The sequence below is a fragment of the Strix uralensis genome, chromosome 16 (assembly GCF_047716275.1).
Source record: "Strix uralensis isolate ZFMK-TIS-50842 chromosome 16, bStrUra1, whole genome shotgun sequence".
Taxonomy (NCBI): Eukaryota; Metazoa; Chordata; class Aves; order Strigiformes; family Strigidae; genus Strix; species Strix uralensis.
Genome location: NC_133987.1, coordinates 7,253,239 through 7,270,398, shown reverse-complemented (window position 1 = coordinate 7,270,398; position 17,160 = coordinate 7,253,239). Strand labels below are relative to the sequence as shown.

The 17,160-nt window shown below is 49.1% G+C and overlaps 3 protein-coding genes across 5 annotated transcripts; 1 reads left to right on the top strand and 2 right to left on the bottom strand.

The window, feature by feature from the left end:
* PDAP1 (PDGFA associated protein 1) lies at nt 1–9,183 on the bottom strand. Its single transcript, XM_074886555.1, has 6 exons — nt 9,100–9,183; nt 5,165–5,256; nt 3,116–3,223; nt 2,586–2,707; nt 1,523–1,674; nt 1–817 (listed from the first exon to the last, which is right to left on the bottom strand). Exons 1-6 carry the CDS (start codon nt 9,110–9,112, stop codon nt 759–761), a joined length of 546 nt encoding a protein of 181 aa, XP_074742656.1. The 5' UTR covers nt 9,113–9,183; the 3' UTR covers nt 1–758.
* Nucleotides 9,184–9,406: 223 nt separating this feature from the next.
* BUD31 (BUD31 homolog) lies at nt 9,407–11,801 on the top strand. 3 transcript variants are annotated; one of them, XM_074886556.1, is made up of 5 exons: nt 9,407–9,525; nt 9,942–10,102; nt 10,657–10,779; nt 11,020–11,186; nt 11,535–11,801. In XM_074886556.1, exons 2-5 carry the CDS (start codon nt 10,009–10,011, stop codon nt 11,583–11,585), a joined length of 435 nt encoding a protein of 144 aa, XP_074742657.1. In that variant the 5' UTR covers nt 9,407–9,525; nt 9,942–10,008; the 3' UTR covers nt 11,586–11,801. The 3 variants fall into 3 exon arrangements, with proteins under 3 accessions (XP_074742657.1, XP_074742660.1, XP_074742658.1); XM_074886559.1 differs by lacking the exon at nt 9,407–9,525 and adding an exon at nt 9,648–9,668; XM_074886557.1 differs by lacking the exon at nt 9,407–9,525 and adding an exon at nt 9,716–9,735.
* Nucleotides 11,802–12,299: 498 nt separating this feature from the next.
* Nucleotides 12,300–16,953, bottom strand: PTCD1 (pentatricopeptide repeat domain 1). The gene is made up of 8 exons (XM_074886552.1): nt 16,390–16,953; nt 16,003–16,143; nt 15,578–15,796; nt 14,866–14,967; nt 13,753–14,505; nt 13,383–13,499; nt 12,866–13,048; nt 12,300–12,647 (listed from the first exon to the last, which is right to left on the bottom strand). The coding sequence occupies exons 1-8, from the start codon at nt 16,855–16,857 to the stop codon at nt 12,468–12,470; spliced, it is 2,163 nt and encodes a 720-aa protein (XP_074742653.1). The 5' UTR covers nt 16,858–16,953; the 3' UTR covers nt 12,300–12,467.
* Between the last annotated feature and the right edge of the window lie 207 nt (nt 16,954–17,160).

Here is a 17,160-nt window from a genome sequence, read left to right as displayed (position 1 = left end):
TTATGATAACTTACATTTTAATCAGCCAAATATACAAGTTCTGTTGTTGTCGGTTTTTAAACTTTTATCAAGTTTTTTTTCCATCTGGGTCTGATACAATTAATGTTGTTTGTTTTATTCCTTTAAACAAAGGATGATGTGGTTAAAAACTGGCACTATCCCTAATAAGGAGAAAAAAAAAAAAATGAAGAGGAGGGAAAAGGGGAGACCAGCTGCAAGAAAGGAGGGATGAAACCGGGAAGGAACGGCACTCCAGATGTCCATGAAGTCAGGCTCCCAGCTTATACTGCAACACCCTGCAGCAAAATTTGACGGGCCATTTGCCCAAAAGGATTCCTCAGATACATTATCCTTTGGGCTTTCACTAGCAAGTCAAAGTTCCCCACCCCATGCCCCACCCCACAATGACCCCACAATCTATTTTCTTGCAATCTAATATTTGAAGCATCTCCCCTCCCACCCTGCCCCCTGTCTATGAGTTCTTAATCCTAAAAACAGCAAAAACATTCAGGTTTCCAAACTGTTACAGAGAATTGCTGTTCAGCACAGTTCTGCACCGAAGATAGCAGCTGCCCCTAACCCCAAATGGAAATCTGTGCCAGGATGAGGACAAACACATTGTCAGTGTCTCTTGGAGGTGAAGGTGACTTCGATGCCGCCGTGCACCCTACGTGCATCTATGGTATGCAACACGACAGAGTTCCTGGCAGGCACCAGGCACAGTTCCCTGGCGTTTCCTCCTCTTGCATGTCCTGTGCTTACTTGTTAAGGGATAGTGACTGCAGTCTTTTACCTGCCATAGCCGCTTCGTCTTTTGCTGGGGGAGGAAAAGAACAGAGGGTTTGTCATTTCACAGCATGTATCACTGACTGGTGGTGGCTTGACGGCCCCTAAGACTGAAATCCTGCCAGTCATGTACAGTGAGGGAATGGGGAAAAATCTGACCCTCCCCACCAATCCCTGGTAGATCCCCTCCAGAGTTAAGAGCAGCAGTTCCCCTTGTGTGTTCCCTTCTGTCCTTGGCCTTTCTTCAGGCATCCACAAACTACCCTGATGCTGATGCACCAATTTCTGCGTGGAAGGCACTGAGAAGACACGCTCAACAGATTTCTGGTTCGCACCTATCAGAGCTGAAGAGGAAGCCCAGGCAGGGGAGGAGTCCTGCAAATTCCCTGGGTAGTTTGGATCCCCAGCACGCAAAGCAGATAAATCACACCCAGCACAAGGAACCCCCAAACTGGAGCAAGCATCGCCTGGGAGGCTGAGGACAATATGGTTATCAAGAGCAATTCCCTTCTCTCTTTCCCTGCTCCCTGTTTAGATGTTCTAGAGCTTTATAAAGCAAGAGCTTTATAGGAATGGAACAGCTGAACCTGGTTTTGATGAGAGGAGCTGTGATGACAGCAACAGCACACAGTCTCAGGAGATGAGGGATTACTACGTGTGATATGAGAACTCATGCCTCTTGGCAGTACAGCCATTGCAAAGAGAAGTAAGAGGATATGATTAATTACGCTCTAACCTTTTCTTTCTTCTTCTTTCTTTCTGGCAGCTTCTTCCCTTTGCTTCCGAATGATGGCTAGTCGGGCGAGATCTGCCTTCGCTTGTTCTGTTTTGCCAGCTAGGTGCATTTTCATGTATCTTTCTTTTGCCTTTTGTTTCTCTATTTCCTCTCTGTTTGAGCAAAACACACCAGTCACCAGAGCATCCAAGCAAGGAGGCAGGTACAGGCACAGAGTGGGAGGCTTTCTGACTGGGAAGGACAGCGAGGACAGACATGGATTGCCCACAGAGACTGGGGGGCCCTGTCACCGGATTTCAAGCACAGGTTGTATCTACTGCAGGGTTTGAACAGGGATGATGACAGAGATTATTCTACCTTCATTCAGCTAAATAAGGACACTGACACACAACGAGGTCAAACGAATTAGCCCCAGACCGCACAGCACCATGACGTGTTTTCCCCAGCCTTACCCTCAAAGGTGTACTTCTGCTGAAGCAATCTATCCCAAACAAGCAAGCTTAAATCTTTCACTCTGAAACTCTCCACTGCTAAATGAAACTTGAAGATTAAGCTTTGGCTGGCATCTTATTGATCTGCTCAGACAAAAACTTTACCATGACACCTGCAATCTGGGAAACCGCTACCTGTCACTAGGGCACCTTCTGTAGCAAGATTAAAGCGGAGCCCAAGGTGACCTCTGATTAAAGGATTTCAGTTACATCTGATTTTTGGCATAAAATTTCAAGAAAGGAATGGTCTACATCTGCTTCACAGCAACAAACTTCACTCTCTTAGTGCACCTGGCCAAGCCGCCTGGCTCCAGGACACCCACAGCTACTCCCAGAGGACAGAAAACTTCTGTGAAGTTTGGAAGGAAAGATATCTTGAACCACAGCAAGTCCTGCTTGACAGTTTACTGCTGTTCAGTGTCTGCTTTAGACAGCAACATATTTAAAGGGTTTCCCTGAAACACCAATGCAAATATAGCAGGGAAACACCTCCCTGCATTAAGCTGCTGCCACAGCAAGGATGAAATTCCAGGAACGCACTAGCTCCTGCCGAGGCAGCAGGAAAGACTCACCGCTCTCGCCGCGACAGTTCCTTAGGTCCATCCAGGTCCAGCTGAGTTACTTTTTTGGTTGTCTGAATTACACGATTGGGATTCTCTATGTCTATCAACCCTTCCACTCCTTTGCGCTTTTGCTAAGGTTCAAGAACAAGAGGAAGGTTAAGAAGCTCTCTCATACCCCACACTGTGTTGTATCAGAGCTCATCAAACACACTGTCACACACCCCAAAAGCAGAATTCAAGATGTTTTTACTACCAGACAGCAAAACCATTTATGAACCAAGATATATACCACGAGGCATCTTCAGCCTTTTTTGAAATCTTCTTGTCTTTGCATTTCACTTATAAAAATACATAAGTTTTCATTCTGAGGACAAAATGCTGTCAAGTAAAGGGTTTGGAGCTTTTAAAAATAGGTCCTCCATAAAAAAATTACTATAGGTAGCTCTCAAAGAGAACTGAGAGTCAAGAGCGTGCATCTCTCTCCTGTTCCAAGAATCTGGGTGGTGCAAACGCAGTAAATGCCCTGAGAATGACAATACCTGATAATCCTCATCGTCTTCATCACTCTCATCTGAATCTAAAGACTTCTTCTCCTTTTTGGGGTCTCCTGTTGCTCCTTCACCTCCTTCTTCTTGCTCCTCTTCTTCCTACAAAATCACAGGAAATTAGACAAAATGTGTCGATAAAAATCCCAAATCCAACAGTTGCTCTTAAATGTGATCATTCTGGAGGCGTGAGAGAGCTCTGAGAGCATAATCCTCATGACGCCAAGGGTGCCTGGCTGTAACAAAACAAGATCTCATTCTCAGCACCTAAGTGTGCATCACCTGCCCCAGCAGGTCACCTCTCAACAACTGTGCTGTTCTCTCTGTGCAACAGACCAGGAAAATGATTGTAAAAGACAGAACTGGCACTTTACTTTCCCCAAATGAAAGATCTCCAGGAGACATTTTGGCATAGTTTTTCAGTGCACAATATCTCAGGGACTGGAAACTACATGGATGTAGTGTAGAGCTGGATCCCATCCTAGATCTAGATAAAAAAAAGCCTAGAGAAGAGCAAATTGACAACCATAAACCAGAACACTGTTAGCCAAGAAAGTACAGCCTGTTTAGCACAGCTTTTACCAGTCAGAAGCCTAGGAATTAATTTGTGAATCATTAGAAGATAAGATTAGAAGAACCAACATGGGTGTGAATAGCTTGCTTTGCCATTGCCAAATATCCCTCATCACAGCAACTGGCAAAGTGGATGAGCTATGGGCAGTAAGAGGAGTAATTTTGGTTTTGGGGTTTTTTTTAAGCCTTCCCTAACAAAATAGCGTTAGATGTAATCACTATGTGGTATAGATTATCACAAAAAAAAAAAAAAAAAAAAAGAGAAATCCTTCTCAAAGAGCAGTTCTCTGGTTTGTTTAAAAACAAGACAGACATTTCAAGTGGGGTCGTGCTTGCTTTGTTCCATTTCCAGTTCGTATTTTTATTAACAACTCGGAAGTAGAGAACACTTAGAAAGTTTGTGAATGACATCACACTGCTAGGAGTTGGAATCATTTTGGAAAACAGGATCAGACCCATAAGTGGTTTCAGAATTTGGAAAGATGGCATGAAACCAAGAAGGTGGAATCCGAAAACAAACCAAGAGGAGTTATACTTTGGAAGAAGAAATCCAACACAAAGTCGGAATATGTGGCTAAGCAGCAATCCCACAATCATCTTGAGTTACAGCTGGTCAAAACATTAAAAAGGAGTCAACAATATGGCTCATAACTGCTTGAAAGAGTAACCTCCTGCTCAGAGGTATTCATCAGTATTTCCTATATGGGGTATAATTATCCTACTGGAGTCAGTGCTGTAAGGCTTCAGATGGAATGGTGTATTTGGGCTTAGGCAGCACTTTCAGAAAGTCACAGAAAAACAGCAGTGAGAATGCCACCATGGCTGTGAAAATATGGGGATACAGGAGAGCAAGTACTGCAAAAAGTAGCCATGCCTTTTATAATACCAGTCAGGTAGTCGTGGAAGTGAGGGGAGCTGTTACAATCCTATGTTGGGACATAGAAACACGGCCAAAAAAGGAGTCATGCCTGAAAACTCTGTTATCTCTCCCTACAAGTCAGAGGCAAACAAGAAAATCATTTGTACAGGAAGAAGTCAAAGGAGTTGGTCTTTTAAGTCTAGAAGAGGGCAAATATAGTAATTTAAATATACAGTAAGACATAAAGATGTGAGCCCTTTTTCTCCACAGCCAAACTGCAAAGCATGGACAAAAAAATTAGCTGACACTGGAGACTAGAATGATGAAATACTGGGGGAAAAGATGTCTAGAGCTGCTGTGTAATCACCTGCCCTATCCTTTAACCTTCAAACTGTGAACTGGATTGTCTATCCGGCCTCACTTCTGTGAAAAACCAGACTGGATCACACCTTGCAGTCTCCCCAGCCAGATACTCAGAATTCATATTGTGATCACAGACAGAATGATCTGCAACACTTGACTAAGCTGCCATTTCCCGTGAACTGCAAGTTCAGCATGCTGTATGAGCCAGGACTTATGACAGTAAGTGCATAACGTAGGCAAACACATACCCTTGCCTTTTGCTTTTCTGCTTGGAGCTGGGCATCAATCTCTTCAGGACTTGTGTACTGTCTTGCTCGGCCCTTGTGGCCTCCTTTTCTACCTGTACAAAAACATAAGATTAATAAATGGCTTAGTGATAAGCTTCCAGAAAGGTCTACTCCTCCTGCAGCACTCTCTCTGGATTTTCGGTGCAGACAGGACAAACGAAAATAGCTCCTCTGATAGAATTTAATGAAAAAAGGACACATCGAACTCACCACTCTCGGCGAAACACTCCAAGAATTTTGGGTAAGTTACACAGAGAATTAGGATTATTGATCCACAGAAAGATACTCAGAGAATTGGTTCTTTCTTTCCCCTTGGGCTGCTTTAGGAGACACCAGAACTGAGAGCAGCCTATGTACAGTGTTGGCCAAATGAAGCAGAGGTTTGTCCTACAGAGAGGGAGCCAGGAAGGTGCTCCCTGAACGGGGTCCCCCCGTCCCTCAACCATCGCAGAGCCGTGACACCAGTTATCAGGCAATAAGCTTCCAAGTGCCCCCTCAGCTCTCGGTGATGCCACCCTTCCTTGCCTACGCTTGTGGCCTCTGATTCACTTCCCGGGCTGGCTCAGTCGCACAGCGTTTCCTGTGCAGGAGGAATCACAGCATGTTCTTGCAGCAGCCACGGTCACAACCAGCTCTCTGACAAGCTTGCCTCCTTAACCCCTCCCCTACGCTAAGGCTGTGCCAAGAGAAAATAGGAAGCTAATTGGACAAAAGCTTTGGGAATTACAATGAGAGCTGAAGAACTACCAAAAGGAGCCTCCATGTTTTACTACTTTATAAGGAAAAATGAAAACAAGCTCTAGGAACCAGGAAGAGGAGAAAGTCAGCTCAGCTGTCCGGATGCCTGGCTAAGATCTCCTCTCAAGTTCAAAATTGTATTTATTAATGGATCGCTGAAGCCATTAACACCTCCTGCAAATGACTGCTCTGTTTATATTCTTACAGCTCCAAAGACCTGCTGGAAAGCAAGCTGAATAGAGTCGGTCTCTAGCCTTGAGCTAGGGAGCTCAAGGTACAACCAATACACAAGGTTTGCAAAAAGCAAACAGCCCAGGCAAGGGAGCTCTCTGCTACTGTAGGAGTCTTTGAAGTCCGACAGAAGGAGCAAGAAATCCTCACGCTCTCTCTTTCACTCCCTGCTTCAACCCGCTGAGGACAATGGAAACCTTACGGTGGTGGGGAGGGGTGAGGGGATTGTCCCTCCTTCATCAGGATTGCGCAGGATGCACAGGAGAGATCTGGCATTACTGTACCGCTGTGCCACGGCCACGCCGGGCTGTGCTGTGGGACTTGGAGGGACAGGGAACACCAGTGCAGGCAGCCCCCATAGGCTGCAAGCTTTAGAAAATGAGAATTTTCTGACCAGTCCTCCTGGCTCAGCAGAGACAAACTCTCATATATTTCAGCTCAGTAAAAGCTGAACCGTGGAATAAATTATCTCAAAAACCCCACTGTGAAGCCTTACAGAGGCTCCTGAGATGTTTTTCTCACGTGAAACAGGGAAGCGCAGAGCCCAGGTTCTTCTCTCTGAAGTCAGCCTGTGGGCGCTCAAGCCATAAACACAACCAAAAGCTTTGCTGCACCCAAAGACGTGTTTTGTTTGTCTGTTCCCAACCATCCCATGTGGCAATACTGACCCTCACTGGGAACGAGATCTGCCACAGGAGTGCTCTAGCCCAGGAGGCATCACCTCACTGCCCAGCAAATGACATCGCCCTAAATGGAACAACGGTAATATCCCTGACACACTACATAACACCAAAAAACCCTAAATAAACCAAATCAACGCTGTGCTACAAGCTTAGCCAACGCCAGGCAGCCTTCTTGTCCAGCTAGGCTGAGAATTTTACACCAGGCTCAGAACTGAAGAACACAAAAGCTTTATTACTGCAAATAAACAGCAGTAATAACGGGGGGAAAGCAACTCAAGAGAAATTATTTTACATTAAATGCCTAAAAAAGAAGCAAATGGAAGAGTGAATCAATCTCATTTCTATGTGAACCTGCACACAGAGAGGTAAGGCCCCTCTGAGCAGGGAGCTCTGCACGGGGCAGGGCTGGGGCTCTGCTCTTCGCAGGGAGATCAAACCCCAGGTCAGACAAAAGGAGTGCGGCTCTTACATCTGCCACTGACCTACCGCATCACGCTGCACAACTCACTTCAGCTCTCCGCCTCAGTTTCCCCATCTGTAAAATAGGGATAATGATTCTTATCCTCCTCTGTGAAGCATTTTTAAAATAGAATCACCTGCAGATTTCACCTGCAGTAGAGACCACTGGCACCTAAGGCAGGCACACTGAAATACATTTGTCTTCAAATGGCATAATTAAGGAATGTAAATCAAAGAGAATGTAAGACTATTGAAGGAATCACTTTTTTTAAAAATCAAGGTATTCAAAAATAATAAAAAATAATCCTGTAACAAAATTTATTATTGGCTGGTTAACCTCCCACATTTTATATTAAACAGTGAGTGCAAAAATCCACGTTTCTGCTAACAATACAATAGCTCCTACTGACTTGGAGGGGGCGAGGCAAGCAAAGATCTCTCTTTTCCCAAGAAGCAAAAAGGTTTGAAACAAACATTTAAAACTGTACAGTGAAATACAGAGCAGGAAATCGTCAGTTACAGGGTGTTTAAATGTGGCATTTAAAAATCTGCAGTTCTTTGCCTTCACAAAAAATATGCTAAAGTTTCAGCCCTATCTACTAACATTGTGCAAATGGACACAAAATAAAGTGCTTAAAGAAAATCTAAATAGGGAAGCAGATTTGGTACTAAAGCTTGGGAAATGCTGATGAAATAAATTGGAGCAAACTACAGAGAAGATGAATGACGAAGACTAGTTTACATTAATGTATATGACTGGGGTTTCACAGACGCTCACACAAGAGCCAATTATGCAGATGGTGCATCTGGAGAAGGTTCTGGGTGGATCCAGCTCAGCCCTGACAGTCTGTCAGTCCCTCATTACTTCTTCTTAATCACACAAGCAAGTCGGTACCCGCTCCCTAATACCCAGATGCGGAGCTGCCGGAGCCACATGAAAGGAGCCACGTTTGGAGCCGCTGAACCGAAGACCACCTCCGCATCCCCCCCCAGGCTGCCCCTCAGGGCCGGACCCTCTGCCCGGCCGCTCAGATTCCCCGTACCCAGGCCCGGAGGCCTCCACCACTGAACCACCGGGATGGGAAAGCCATCAGCCACCACACATCGCCTGTGCCGCTCCCCTCATCCCCGGGATCCCCGGTGTAGCTGTAAACTCCCCTCCCGGGGCGTCCATGTGCCCCAGGCGCTGCCCAAGGGGAACCGGTTGCACCTTCCAGCCCAGCGGGGACCACATGGAGCCCAGCCCGCTCCCGGTCCCACGGAGGGGGGGGCCTGGCACCCCAAGGCCCGGACTGCTGCAATCCCATGGCACTTGCTGGGGGACACAACATGGGAGCCCCAGCTCTGTGAGAAACGTGGAGAATGTGGCGCCTGGCACATTCTCCGGGGGGGGGCGGGGAAGGGGAGCGAAGGTCCCCCCTAAACCTCTACGAGAGGCCTGCGAAAAAAAACCGAGAACCCCGCAGAAGCCATCCACAGCCGGAGCGGGGGTGCGCCAAGGGGACCTCCCTCCAAGACCCTCCGCAGCCGATACGGGGGAAAGGAGATACATACACACACACACACCCCCCCCAAGCGCCCCAGAGCCAGGGAGAGCGGGGACAGAGACCTCCCTTCAGCCCCGAGGGCGGGGAACAAGACCTGCCCCCCCGAGCCACCGCAGCCGGGGCCTCCCCCCACGCCCCTCCTCCCGAGGGGCCTACACCGCCGCAGCCCCCTCTTCCCTCTCGCACCCCCGCCACTTCTCGGAGGGCCGAAGCCCCTCCGGCCCGGCCCGGCCCCCACCTCCTTTCGGCATCGCGGCGGCGATGGCGGCTGCGGCAGCTGCAGCGAGGCCCCCCCGGCCCCGAGCGGCGACCCGGAAGCGGAAGCCGCCCCACCCCCCGCGCGCGGCGCGCGGCCCTCGGTGCCCGCCCACCCACCACCGCTCGCGAGGCCCCCGCTGCGGGGCTGCCCTCAGCGCCGCCGCTCCCGCCGCCCCTCCGGGTCTCCCCCACTACCCCCACCGAAGCGGAGAGCGGATCCGCTTCCCCTCCGGGCGGGCCGCGCTCCCAGCCCTGCCCCGGCCGAGGCGAGGGCGCGCACAGCGGGGAGGGTTTCCTTCAGGCACTGCGGTGGACACCCCAAAGGGGCGGGGCCACGAGCCGGCCCGGGTGGGAGAGGCCCCGCGAGTGACGACGACGGCGGCGCGGAAGCTGCGGCCCTCAGCAGGTGAGCGGGGCCGGGGTCTGCGGCCTCTCCCCTCCACCACCGATACAGCTCGAGTCCCGGGGGCCGCGCTGGGCCTGGCGGGGCCTAGGCTGGCGGCCTCGGCCGGGTTTTCAGCAGGAGCTGACGGAAGTTGTTGCCTCAGGGTAGCCCGGAGTGGGGGAGGGGCGGCGGTCGTCTCACTTCACTGAAGAGAAAAAATGATTTATTGTGGTGCGGCAGATGCAGCGCTCACCCCAGGGCCTGCTGGTATCCCTAGGGCCGCACGGGACGAGATTTTACCTCTTTCGCGAGCTTGATAAAGCTTATTTTCATCATCGGAAGTGGAACAAGGCAAAGGGGCATGGAAATATTAGGAGAAATATCGCTAACAACTTTTTTCCTTTGTTTTTTTTCCGGTGGTTCTCGGGGCTTTGAAGCACCTGCACGTTTGAGTGCTGGCAAACCCTTGTTCCCTCGCCTTTTGCCTTCCTTATTTCTGAGGCAATGCCCAAAGTGAAGAGGAGCAGGAAGCCACCCCCGGATGGCTGGGAGCTGATTGAGCCAACGCTGGATGAGCTGGATCAGAAGATGAGAGAAGGTAAATGGCAGAGCTGGGTGTTCTCAGGGATGTGACCCCGAAACAAGCTAATCCTTCACCACTTCAGGAAGCACAGCTTCCCCCATGAATATAGGTTGACTTTTTTTATCTCTCTGCCTTGCAGTGATACCGCAGACTGAGACTGGGTCAGTACTGGTTGCTTTTTTCTGGGTGTGCACAGGCCACAGAGGTTTGGTGTACAGTTGCTTTAGGGCACGCCATGGCCGAGCCCTGGCTGAAGCTCACTGGTGTGCGTGGAGGGACTGGTAGTTCTCGTCTGTGCCGTTGTTCTGGTCTGATGAGCCAGAGCAGCCATGAAGTCACCTGCCATCCCGGTGTGGGTCACGTCACCCCCACTGTCATTCCGTTTTTATTTCCTAAAGGAACTGTTTCAGGTCAGGTCCCTTTTGTTTGTGTCTTCTCCCATTAAACTCAGTCTTATCTCTGTAAGGTATTAAAGTTATGAACATTTTTGGATCAGTTTATTGCAAAGTGACTAAGGAAATGAGTTGGCCACCTGAACAGTCAGCTGAAACCTGGTGTTTGTGTTCCAGCGGAGACAGAGCCTCATGAAGGGAAGAGGAAAGTGGAATCCCTTTGGCCTATCTTCAGAATTCATCACCAGAAAACACGCTACATCTTTGATCTCTTCTATAAAAGAAAAGCTATCAGCAGAGGTGAGGAATGCAAGTGCTTTACCCTGGGTGGGGGAAAACAGAATGGAGCAAGATGTCCACCTGTGGATGCACCTGAGCTGGGGCACTGGTGGGAAGGATCAGTTTTCTGGGGAGGGAGGATAGAGGGAAGGCTGGCAGCTCCCTGGCTTTAACTGCTAGTTACTGCAGCTAGTAATTCCTGATAGTGAGTCTTCTAACACTTCCTGGGAGCTACTTGTGATGGTGTCTGCTCCTCTACAGAGCTCTATGAGTACTGCATCAAGGAAGGATACGCTGACAAAAACCTGATTGCAAAGTGGAAGAAACAGGGTTATGAGAACCTCTGCTGCCTGCGGTGTATCCAGACACGGGACACCAACTTTGGAACCAACTGCATCTGCAGGGTCCCCAAAAGCAAGCTGGAAGTGGTAAGAGTTTTCAGCTTGTTCCTCTGCTTGTCTGGACCCTTGCAGCACCTGGTCTAACTTCTCCCAGGTCAGGGACAGCAGAGGAGGTAGTGCTGTTCCTCCTGGTAATTTCCTCTAGTTCTAACATTTCCTATCTTTGCTGGTAGAGTTGGTATCTAGTTGGTTCTGAAGTTACTGTCAGCTTTGGCATGCAGTCGATTAAGAGTTGTTAAAGCATGGGAAACAACAGAAAACTAGATGGTTGAAACCCTGCCCATGCAGACCCATTCTCTGCCTTGAAGCCTGAGCCTGCTGGTCTGTCTGCTCACGTAGCTTGGCTGAAATACCCTCCTCATGTTTCTTTTCCAGGGGAGAATCATTGAATGCACTCACTGCGGATGCAGAGGCTGTTCTGGCTGAAGCCTTTAGCCATAAGACTACTTTTTGAACTCTGAGGGATATCATCGTACACAATGGACTATTAGTGCAGTTATAGCCACCTTCTGTGTGATTGGATATTTCCGTATAGCAATTAAAATGGCAACACCTTCATCTGGATCATATATACAATGGTGGTTGTTTTGGAGTAGGTTTTTGTGTGGCCATTTATTTTAAAATAAAGTCTGCCTCCTGACAGAGTGGTGTGATCTTCTGGCAAAACATTTCTGTGCCTCTCTTCTTCTCTTGGATGTGGTTTGTTTTTGTTTGCTTGAAGGTTGCTCTACATAGTGAGGAGTTCTGACTGTGGGTTGTTTTTTAACCAGCTCTTATCCCTCTTTCTCAACTAAACTGAATTTAAAAGACTGTGTGGAAAGGAGATAATACAGATCTCAAAGCTCCAGTCTGAGTCAAGCTCTCGCCTGATCTTGTGTAGAAAGAAGCTAAGTATCACTGCAACTCTCTGCTGATGTCTATAACCTGGAATTAGTGTGCAGACCCAATGCCAGCAGTCTGTAGAGACTCACAGGCCGCATGTTAAGTGCCCAGATACACAAAGAACACAGGAAAGAGACAAAACTAGCACTGAGCTCAGCCACTGTTCAATTTGATTGTGCTTCTTCCTTGTTTAGCACAGGGTCTGTTAAACTACAGCCTATCTCATTCTCTGCAGTTTAAGAAAAGACCCTGAAAATGTTATTTGCTTCTCCTCAAAACAAAGGACAAGTATTTTATTATGTAGTTACCACAAGAACTTGGGTTCATAGAAACAAAAAGCAGCTTTACTACAAGACATTTTATGGGAGCAAGTTCCAAGTTCTTCCAGGACCAGGAAGATGCAGGACTTCAGTGTCTTGCTCATTGCTACTTCTGCCCTGGCTGCTCCTGCACAGCCTTGTCCTTACTGTCATCTACCGCACGTTTCGCTGTTCTGTATTTTTCCCAGGGGTGGGGGGTCTCCTCTCCTGCCATTGCTTTTAACCACCGATAGTAGTAGCCACGGAAACCATCAATTTTCTCCAGGTATGGGTTCTTTGACTTATACTGCAAACAGAAACCCAACAAGCTTCTATTAGAAGAGAGCTCACTTCAGAACTAGCATGCAATAGCTACAAGCTGCTACTAAAGAAACAGCTACCAAGTAGCTGTCAGCCAGAGCGGACAAACTATAGGAAAAAGATGTAGGCAGACATCTATGTTTCCCCTCCCTTGTTGGTGTCCTTCATGATGCCCTCACCCTGCGACTGGTTGTGGCTACTTACCCTGTCAAATTTGGGAGGGTACTGCGCTGCGAACTCCAACTGGCGTATGATAACTTCATTGGGAGGCACCTGGTTAATCCTCATGTCTCGCAGGATCTCTGTCAGGTAACTGTAATCCAGCTGCTTCACAGCAGCGTCAATGAGGGTGCTGTAGATATACTTGTTGGGAGTTATTCCAGACCTCTGGAAACAACAAATGCTACAGTTAAACAACTGTTGGCTAGCACAGGACTCTTCTCTAGAAGACACACAGGCAAGACAAGGAGCAAAGCTTTCACTCCGGGACACGTGTAGGAGCTTCTGTGGTGCCAGCACACCCCTTCCCGTGAGCCCTCTCCTGTCCCAGCGCACGTACAGGACAGACCACCTGCGCTGGCACCTACTTTAGAGTTGTGTGTTTTTGGTGTGAGAGCACAACCACTCACCGCAGAAACCTCAGCAGGTCTTTTTTTAGAAGCATTAACATTTCAGTTTGCCTCTTCCTGCAGCTCAAACCCCAAGCAGCAGAGTTTATTACCTTCAAATCTGAAAGTAACTGCAGTCCATCCTTCTCTAGGTGGCAAGCGATCGCCAAGTTACAAAAGGTCTGGAGGTTGGGTGACAGTCCCCTCTTCACTAGAGCTGGCAGCACGTTCTGCAAGATAAGTGTTGACATCAGTTTCCAAAAAGTTCCACTGTAGCTTTCCAGGCAGAGAGCTGAAAGCGCTGGAACAGAATCCATAAATACTTGAAAATTAACCCAAGCACTGGTTTGTGGAAAACAGTGCAAGATGCCCAGTTTCTACTGTGGATAGAGAAACAGGTCTCATGACAGAACACAGCTAACACGGGAGGCCTGAGACAAGGAGGTGGTGACAGGGCTGGTTCTGGGGGTTTTTTTTCCTCACCTTTGCTCCTTCCAGGTCTCCCTGTTTACTTCTCTTCCTTATTAAAGTGTTAAAGAATGTCACATCTACTTTCACTTTATGCTCATCTAAGAGTGCCAGCAAAGAGGACTCCGAGGGGCTTTGGGGTTCCACCAGCTCAGCAAGTAACGTAAACGTTTTAATGTTGGGTTCTGCATTGTCCTCTTTCATTTTATTCAAGAAGCCCTCCACATCCCCCATCAAAGCCAGTCGATCGGACACTGAGGCCACTGTCCCCAGGGAAACCACAGCTGCGTTGGGCATCCTGGAATCCAGCAAGTTGGGCAGGTTGCAGAAGTGCTGCTTTTGGCTTAGGTGAGCTTCTTCAGGCTCCATCTCCTCCTGGCCTCTCCTCATCAACGCTCCAGCCCTGCTGTGAGCTACACCGGGGCTGTCAAGAGCAGCCGGTTCTGTTTCAGCCTGATTCACAGCTTTATTTTGTTGCTGGATCAGTTCTTCAGGCTGCACTGAACTCTCCCCAAATAACTGCTTTTCCATAGCTTCCACATCCAGCTGGACAGCAGCTGTGCTCTCTGTTCCCTTCTGCTTTTTCACCTTTTCCTTCTGCCTCCCCGGTGCCAGCCTTAGCTGAGATGAGTTCTCATCGGTGGGTCTGAGCAGGAGTTCAGAAGCCACGACTGGATCGCCGATCCCACAGTCTCTCGCAGCACGCAGCATCAAATTGTAAATGTGGCTGTCGGCCTTTATTCCAAGTTTGGTCATTTGTTTCCAAACCTGAATAGGGGAAGAGGAATGCCAGATATTAAATAACAGGAACATTTCTAGCAGGCTGTAAGCGTATCTGTTAATGGTATCTGCTTGCAGAAAGGGAGCAAGTTCACAGCATGACGAGGTGAGATGCCACTGATGGTGAACAGCCACCTCGAGCTAGTACAGTCCTGTGGGATCATCCAGGGTGGTTTACCAGGGTACAAGACTTCCTGATAGAAGTCTCCTTTACAGAACTTCTCCTAGGAGGAGCTGAACTACTCCTATTTCATCCACTCTGAGCAACCTGCTGCCTTCCATGTGTTCAAGTGATGAGTTATAATACAGAACTGCCTTTTCCTCCCCACTTAGAACATGAAGACAAACCTGTAAGGCATATCGGAAGCCATTTTCACTGTCCTTTATGCAGCTCATGAGAAGGAAGCTGAAGGTCTTGGCTGTGAGAACATGGCCTTTGTGCACAATTTCCTAAAAGAGCAGAGAGAGCATTAAACTTTCCAGTTACCCAAACTGTTGCAGCTGGCTGTGAAGCTCAAATACTGCTGTCGTCTTCTGCAGATACAGCAGCAACAAAGCATAGGGTGAATGCCCAGTGCTGCGAGCAAAAGGATCACTCCAGGACAAAGAGAGCCCTGAAACACCTGCACGGATCCTAGCTGCTCCGTGATGGGAGCCACAGGGCATCTGGGGGCAGGAGCAGCTATTCCCAGCCTGGCCCTTCTGAGAAGAGCTGCTGTGAGAGCTCTCAGATGACCTGTCAATATGTGGGTCTTCAGAATGAGGAATGGAGACAGACACAGTAGCTGTGAACTCCAAAAAACTTTGCTCAGTAAGTGTTTAACACACCTGACCGGTTTTAAAGCCAACCTCTGCAGCTGCCTCCTTTTATGTACCTAAGCTTCATGTCTGGTATATACCAACATGATTTCATTTTATGAGACACCAAGGATCAATGCAACATAAACATGTGATCTGTGATTACATCTGCTGAAAATTAAATAAAAATTGCAAAATGGCAACTTCCAGGAGCTTTAACCAGAGCAGACCGCATTTAACATGAGAAAAGTCACATATTTACCTTCAGTACATCAAAGCACATCCTGAGATCCGAGCACAGGGCACAGACCTTCAGCAGCGCGTGGTAGGTGATGAGGTTCAGGTCCTCGTTCTTGCTCTTTAGCTGCTGCCGTAACGTGAGAGCGCTCTGCAGGCCCGAGTCTTTCCACGGCGATTCGGCACAGGCATTGAACAGGGCTGTGTAAGTCGCCTCGGTGGGAGTTAAGCCTCGTTTCTTCATCTAAGGGAAGTGAAGAAGAATTTGAACTGGCCTTTTAGGAAAGGACTTGTAGAATTTCTTAACTTGTTTTTAAGAGTTTCAGGCTAAGAAGGTGCAGACACTAACTCAGAGGAGTTTTGGAGACAAAGTAACATGATCAAATGCTTAAACAGTTTTAGCTTAGAAAACATAATGAAGGTTTGAGACAGGAGAGAACATAAACCTACATCATTGTAGAGCCTGAATGCCTTTTTCACGTAGCCAACCCGGCCGCAGCCACCAATTAGAACAGTGTAATTGCTTTCTTCCGGCCACACACGTTCTTCCTTCAGCATCTGCACCTCAAACAGCTCCAGAGCCTCTGCCAGCTACACAGAAAAGGAAAATCCATGATGATGCAGCAAGAGAATCAATTTCGACAGATATTAATATACACAGCTGTGGGCTGGTTGTGGTAGAAGTCCTACAGAGCATGGGAATCCTCACAAATTCTTATTTTACTTCTTTCTGTAAAGATACTAAGCGATAGGACAATACAGATGGGGCAGAGTTGCAGAGCTGCATCTTTCATCAATGGTATTAAAAAACAAATAAGCAAAGAGCCAGGCACAAACCTTGTCATCCTTGATGAGGGCCTTGCATTTTAAGAAGTACCAGTACGGGGTGTTCTTAGGTCCGCGTCGAGGTTTTCTTTCTGGTTCTTCCTCTTTCTCTTCTTGAAGCTTTAAATTCTGAAAGCGTGATGTGGTTTTGTGATAATATTTTCTAGAAGAAAATTTATCAGACAGTGTCCCGAACTCCACACCTTCATCTGCATCCTCCTCCTCCTCACCAACAGCTTCAGTGCAGCTGCCAGCATCGATCTCTTTGGGATCGCTACCGGGCCGCTTACAGGACGCCGGTGACGAGCGGAACGGCCTCCAGCCCGGCAGCAGCCCCTGGCCTAGGGGGTCCCGGAGCAGACGGGGCGCCCCTCCGGGCTGCTCGGGGGCTGCCCACCGCCCCCGCGGGAGAGCGGAGGAGGCCCAGCGGCCCCGCGAGACGAGCGGCCGCAGGGGGACGAGGAGCCGCACGGACCTCATGATGTGCCCGTGGCCAGCGGGAGGGCGCGTCCCCGGCGGAGCCCAGCCCGGCCCAGCTCCGGGCCCAGCCCGGCCCAGCTCCGGGCCTACCCCGGCCCCGCTCCCGCTCCCGCTCCGCCCCCCCAGCCCCGGCGCCTGCGCGGGCGGAAGGGGCGGGGCCGCGCGCTCTGATTGGCGGGGCCGCGCGCTCTGCCCGCTGGGTCCCGGGGTCAGAGGTGCCTCCCGGCATTCCGCGGGCGGGCGGCGCGGGGCGGCGAGGTGCTGCCGCCGCCGCCTCCCCTCTCCTCAGGCGCTGCCGGCGCG

Coding starts and splice junctions, on each gene's coding strand:
- PDAP1 (XM_074886555.1), bottom strand. Junction 3,224..5,164: donor CAGAAAAGCAAAAGGCAAGG/GTATGTGTTTGC, acceptor GTGATTTTGTAG/GAAGAAGAGGAGCAAGAAGA. Junction 818..1,522: donor GAAAGAAGAAGAAAGAAAAG/GTTAGAGCGTAA, acceptor TTCCTCCCCCAG/CAAAAGACGAAGCGGCTATG.
- BUD31 (XM_074886556.1), top strand. CDS start 10,009: ATGCCCAAAGTGAAGAGGAGCAGGAAGCCACCCCCGGATGGCTGGGAG. Junction 10,103..10,656: donor GGATCAGAAGATGAGAGAAG/GTAAATGGCAGA, acceptor TTTGTGTTCCAG/CGGAGACAGAGCCTCATGAA. Junction 11,187..11,534: donor CCAAAAGCAAGCTGGAAGTG/GTAAGAGTTTTC, acceptor TTTCTTTTCCAG/GGGAGAATCATTGAATGCAC.
- PTCD1 (XM_074886552.1), bottom strand. CDS start 16,857: ATGAGGTCCGTGCGGCTCCTCGTCCCCCTGCGGCCGCTCGTCTCGCGG. Junction 16,144..16,389: donor CCCTCATCAAGGATGACAAG/GTTTGTGCCTGG, acceptor TTTTCTGTGTAG/CTGGCAGAGGCTCTGGAGCT. Junction 14,968..15,577: donor TGTGCTTTGATGTACTGAAG/GTAAATATGTGA, acceptor CTGCTCTTTTAG/GAAATTGTGCACAAAGGCCA.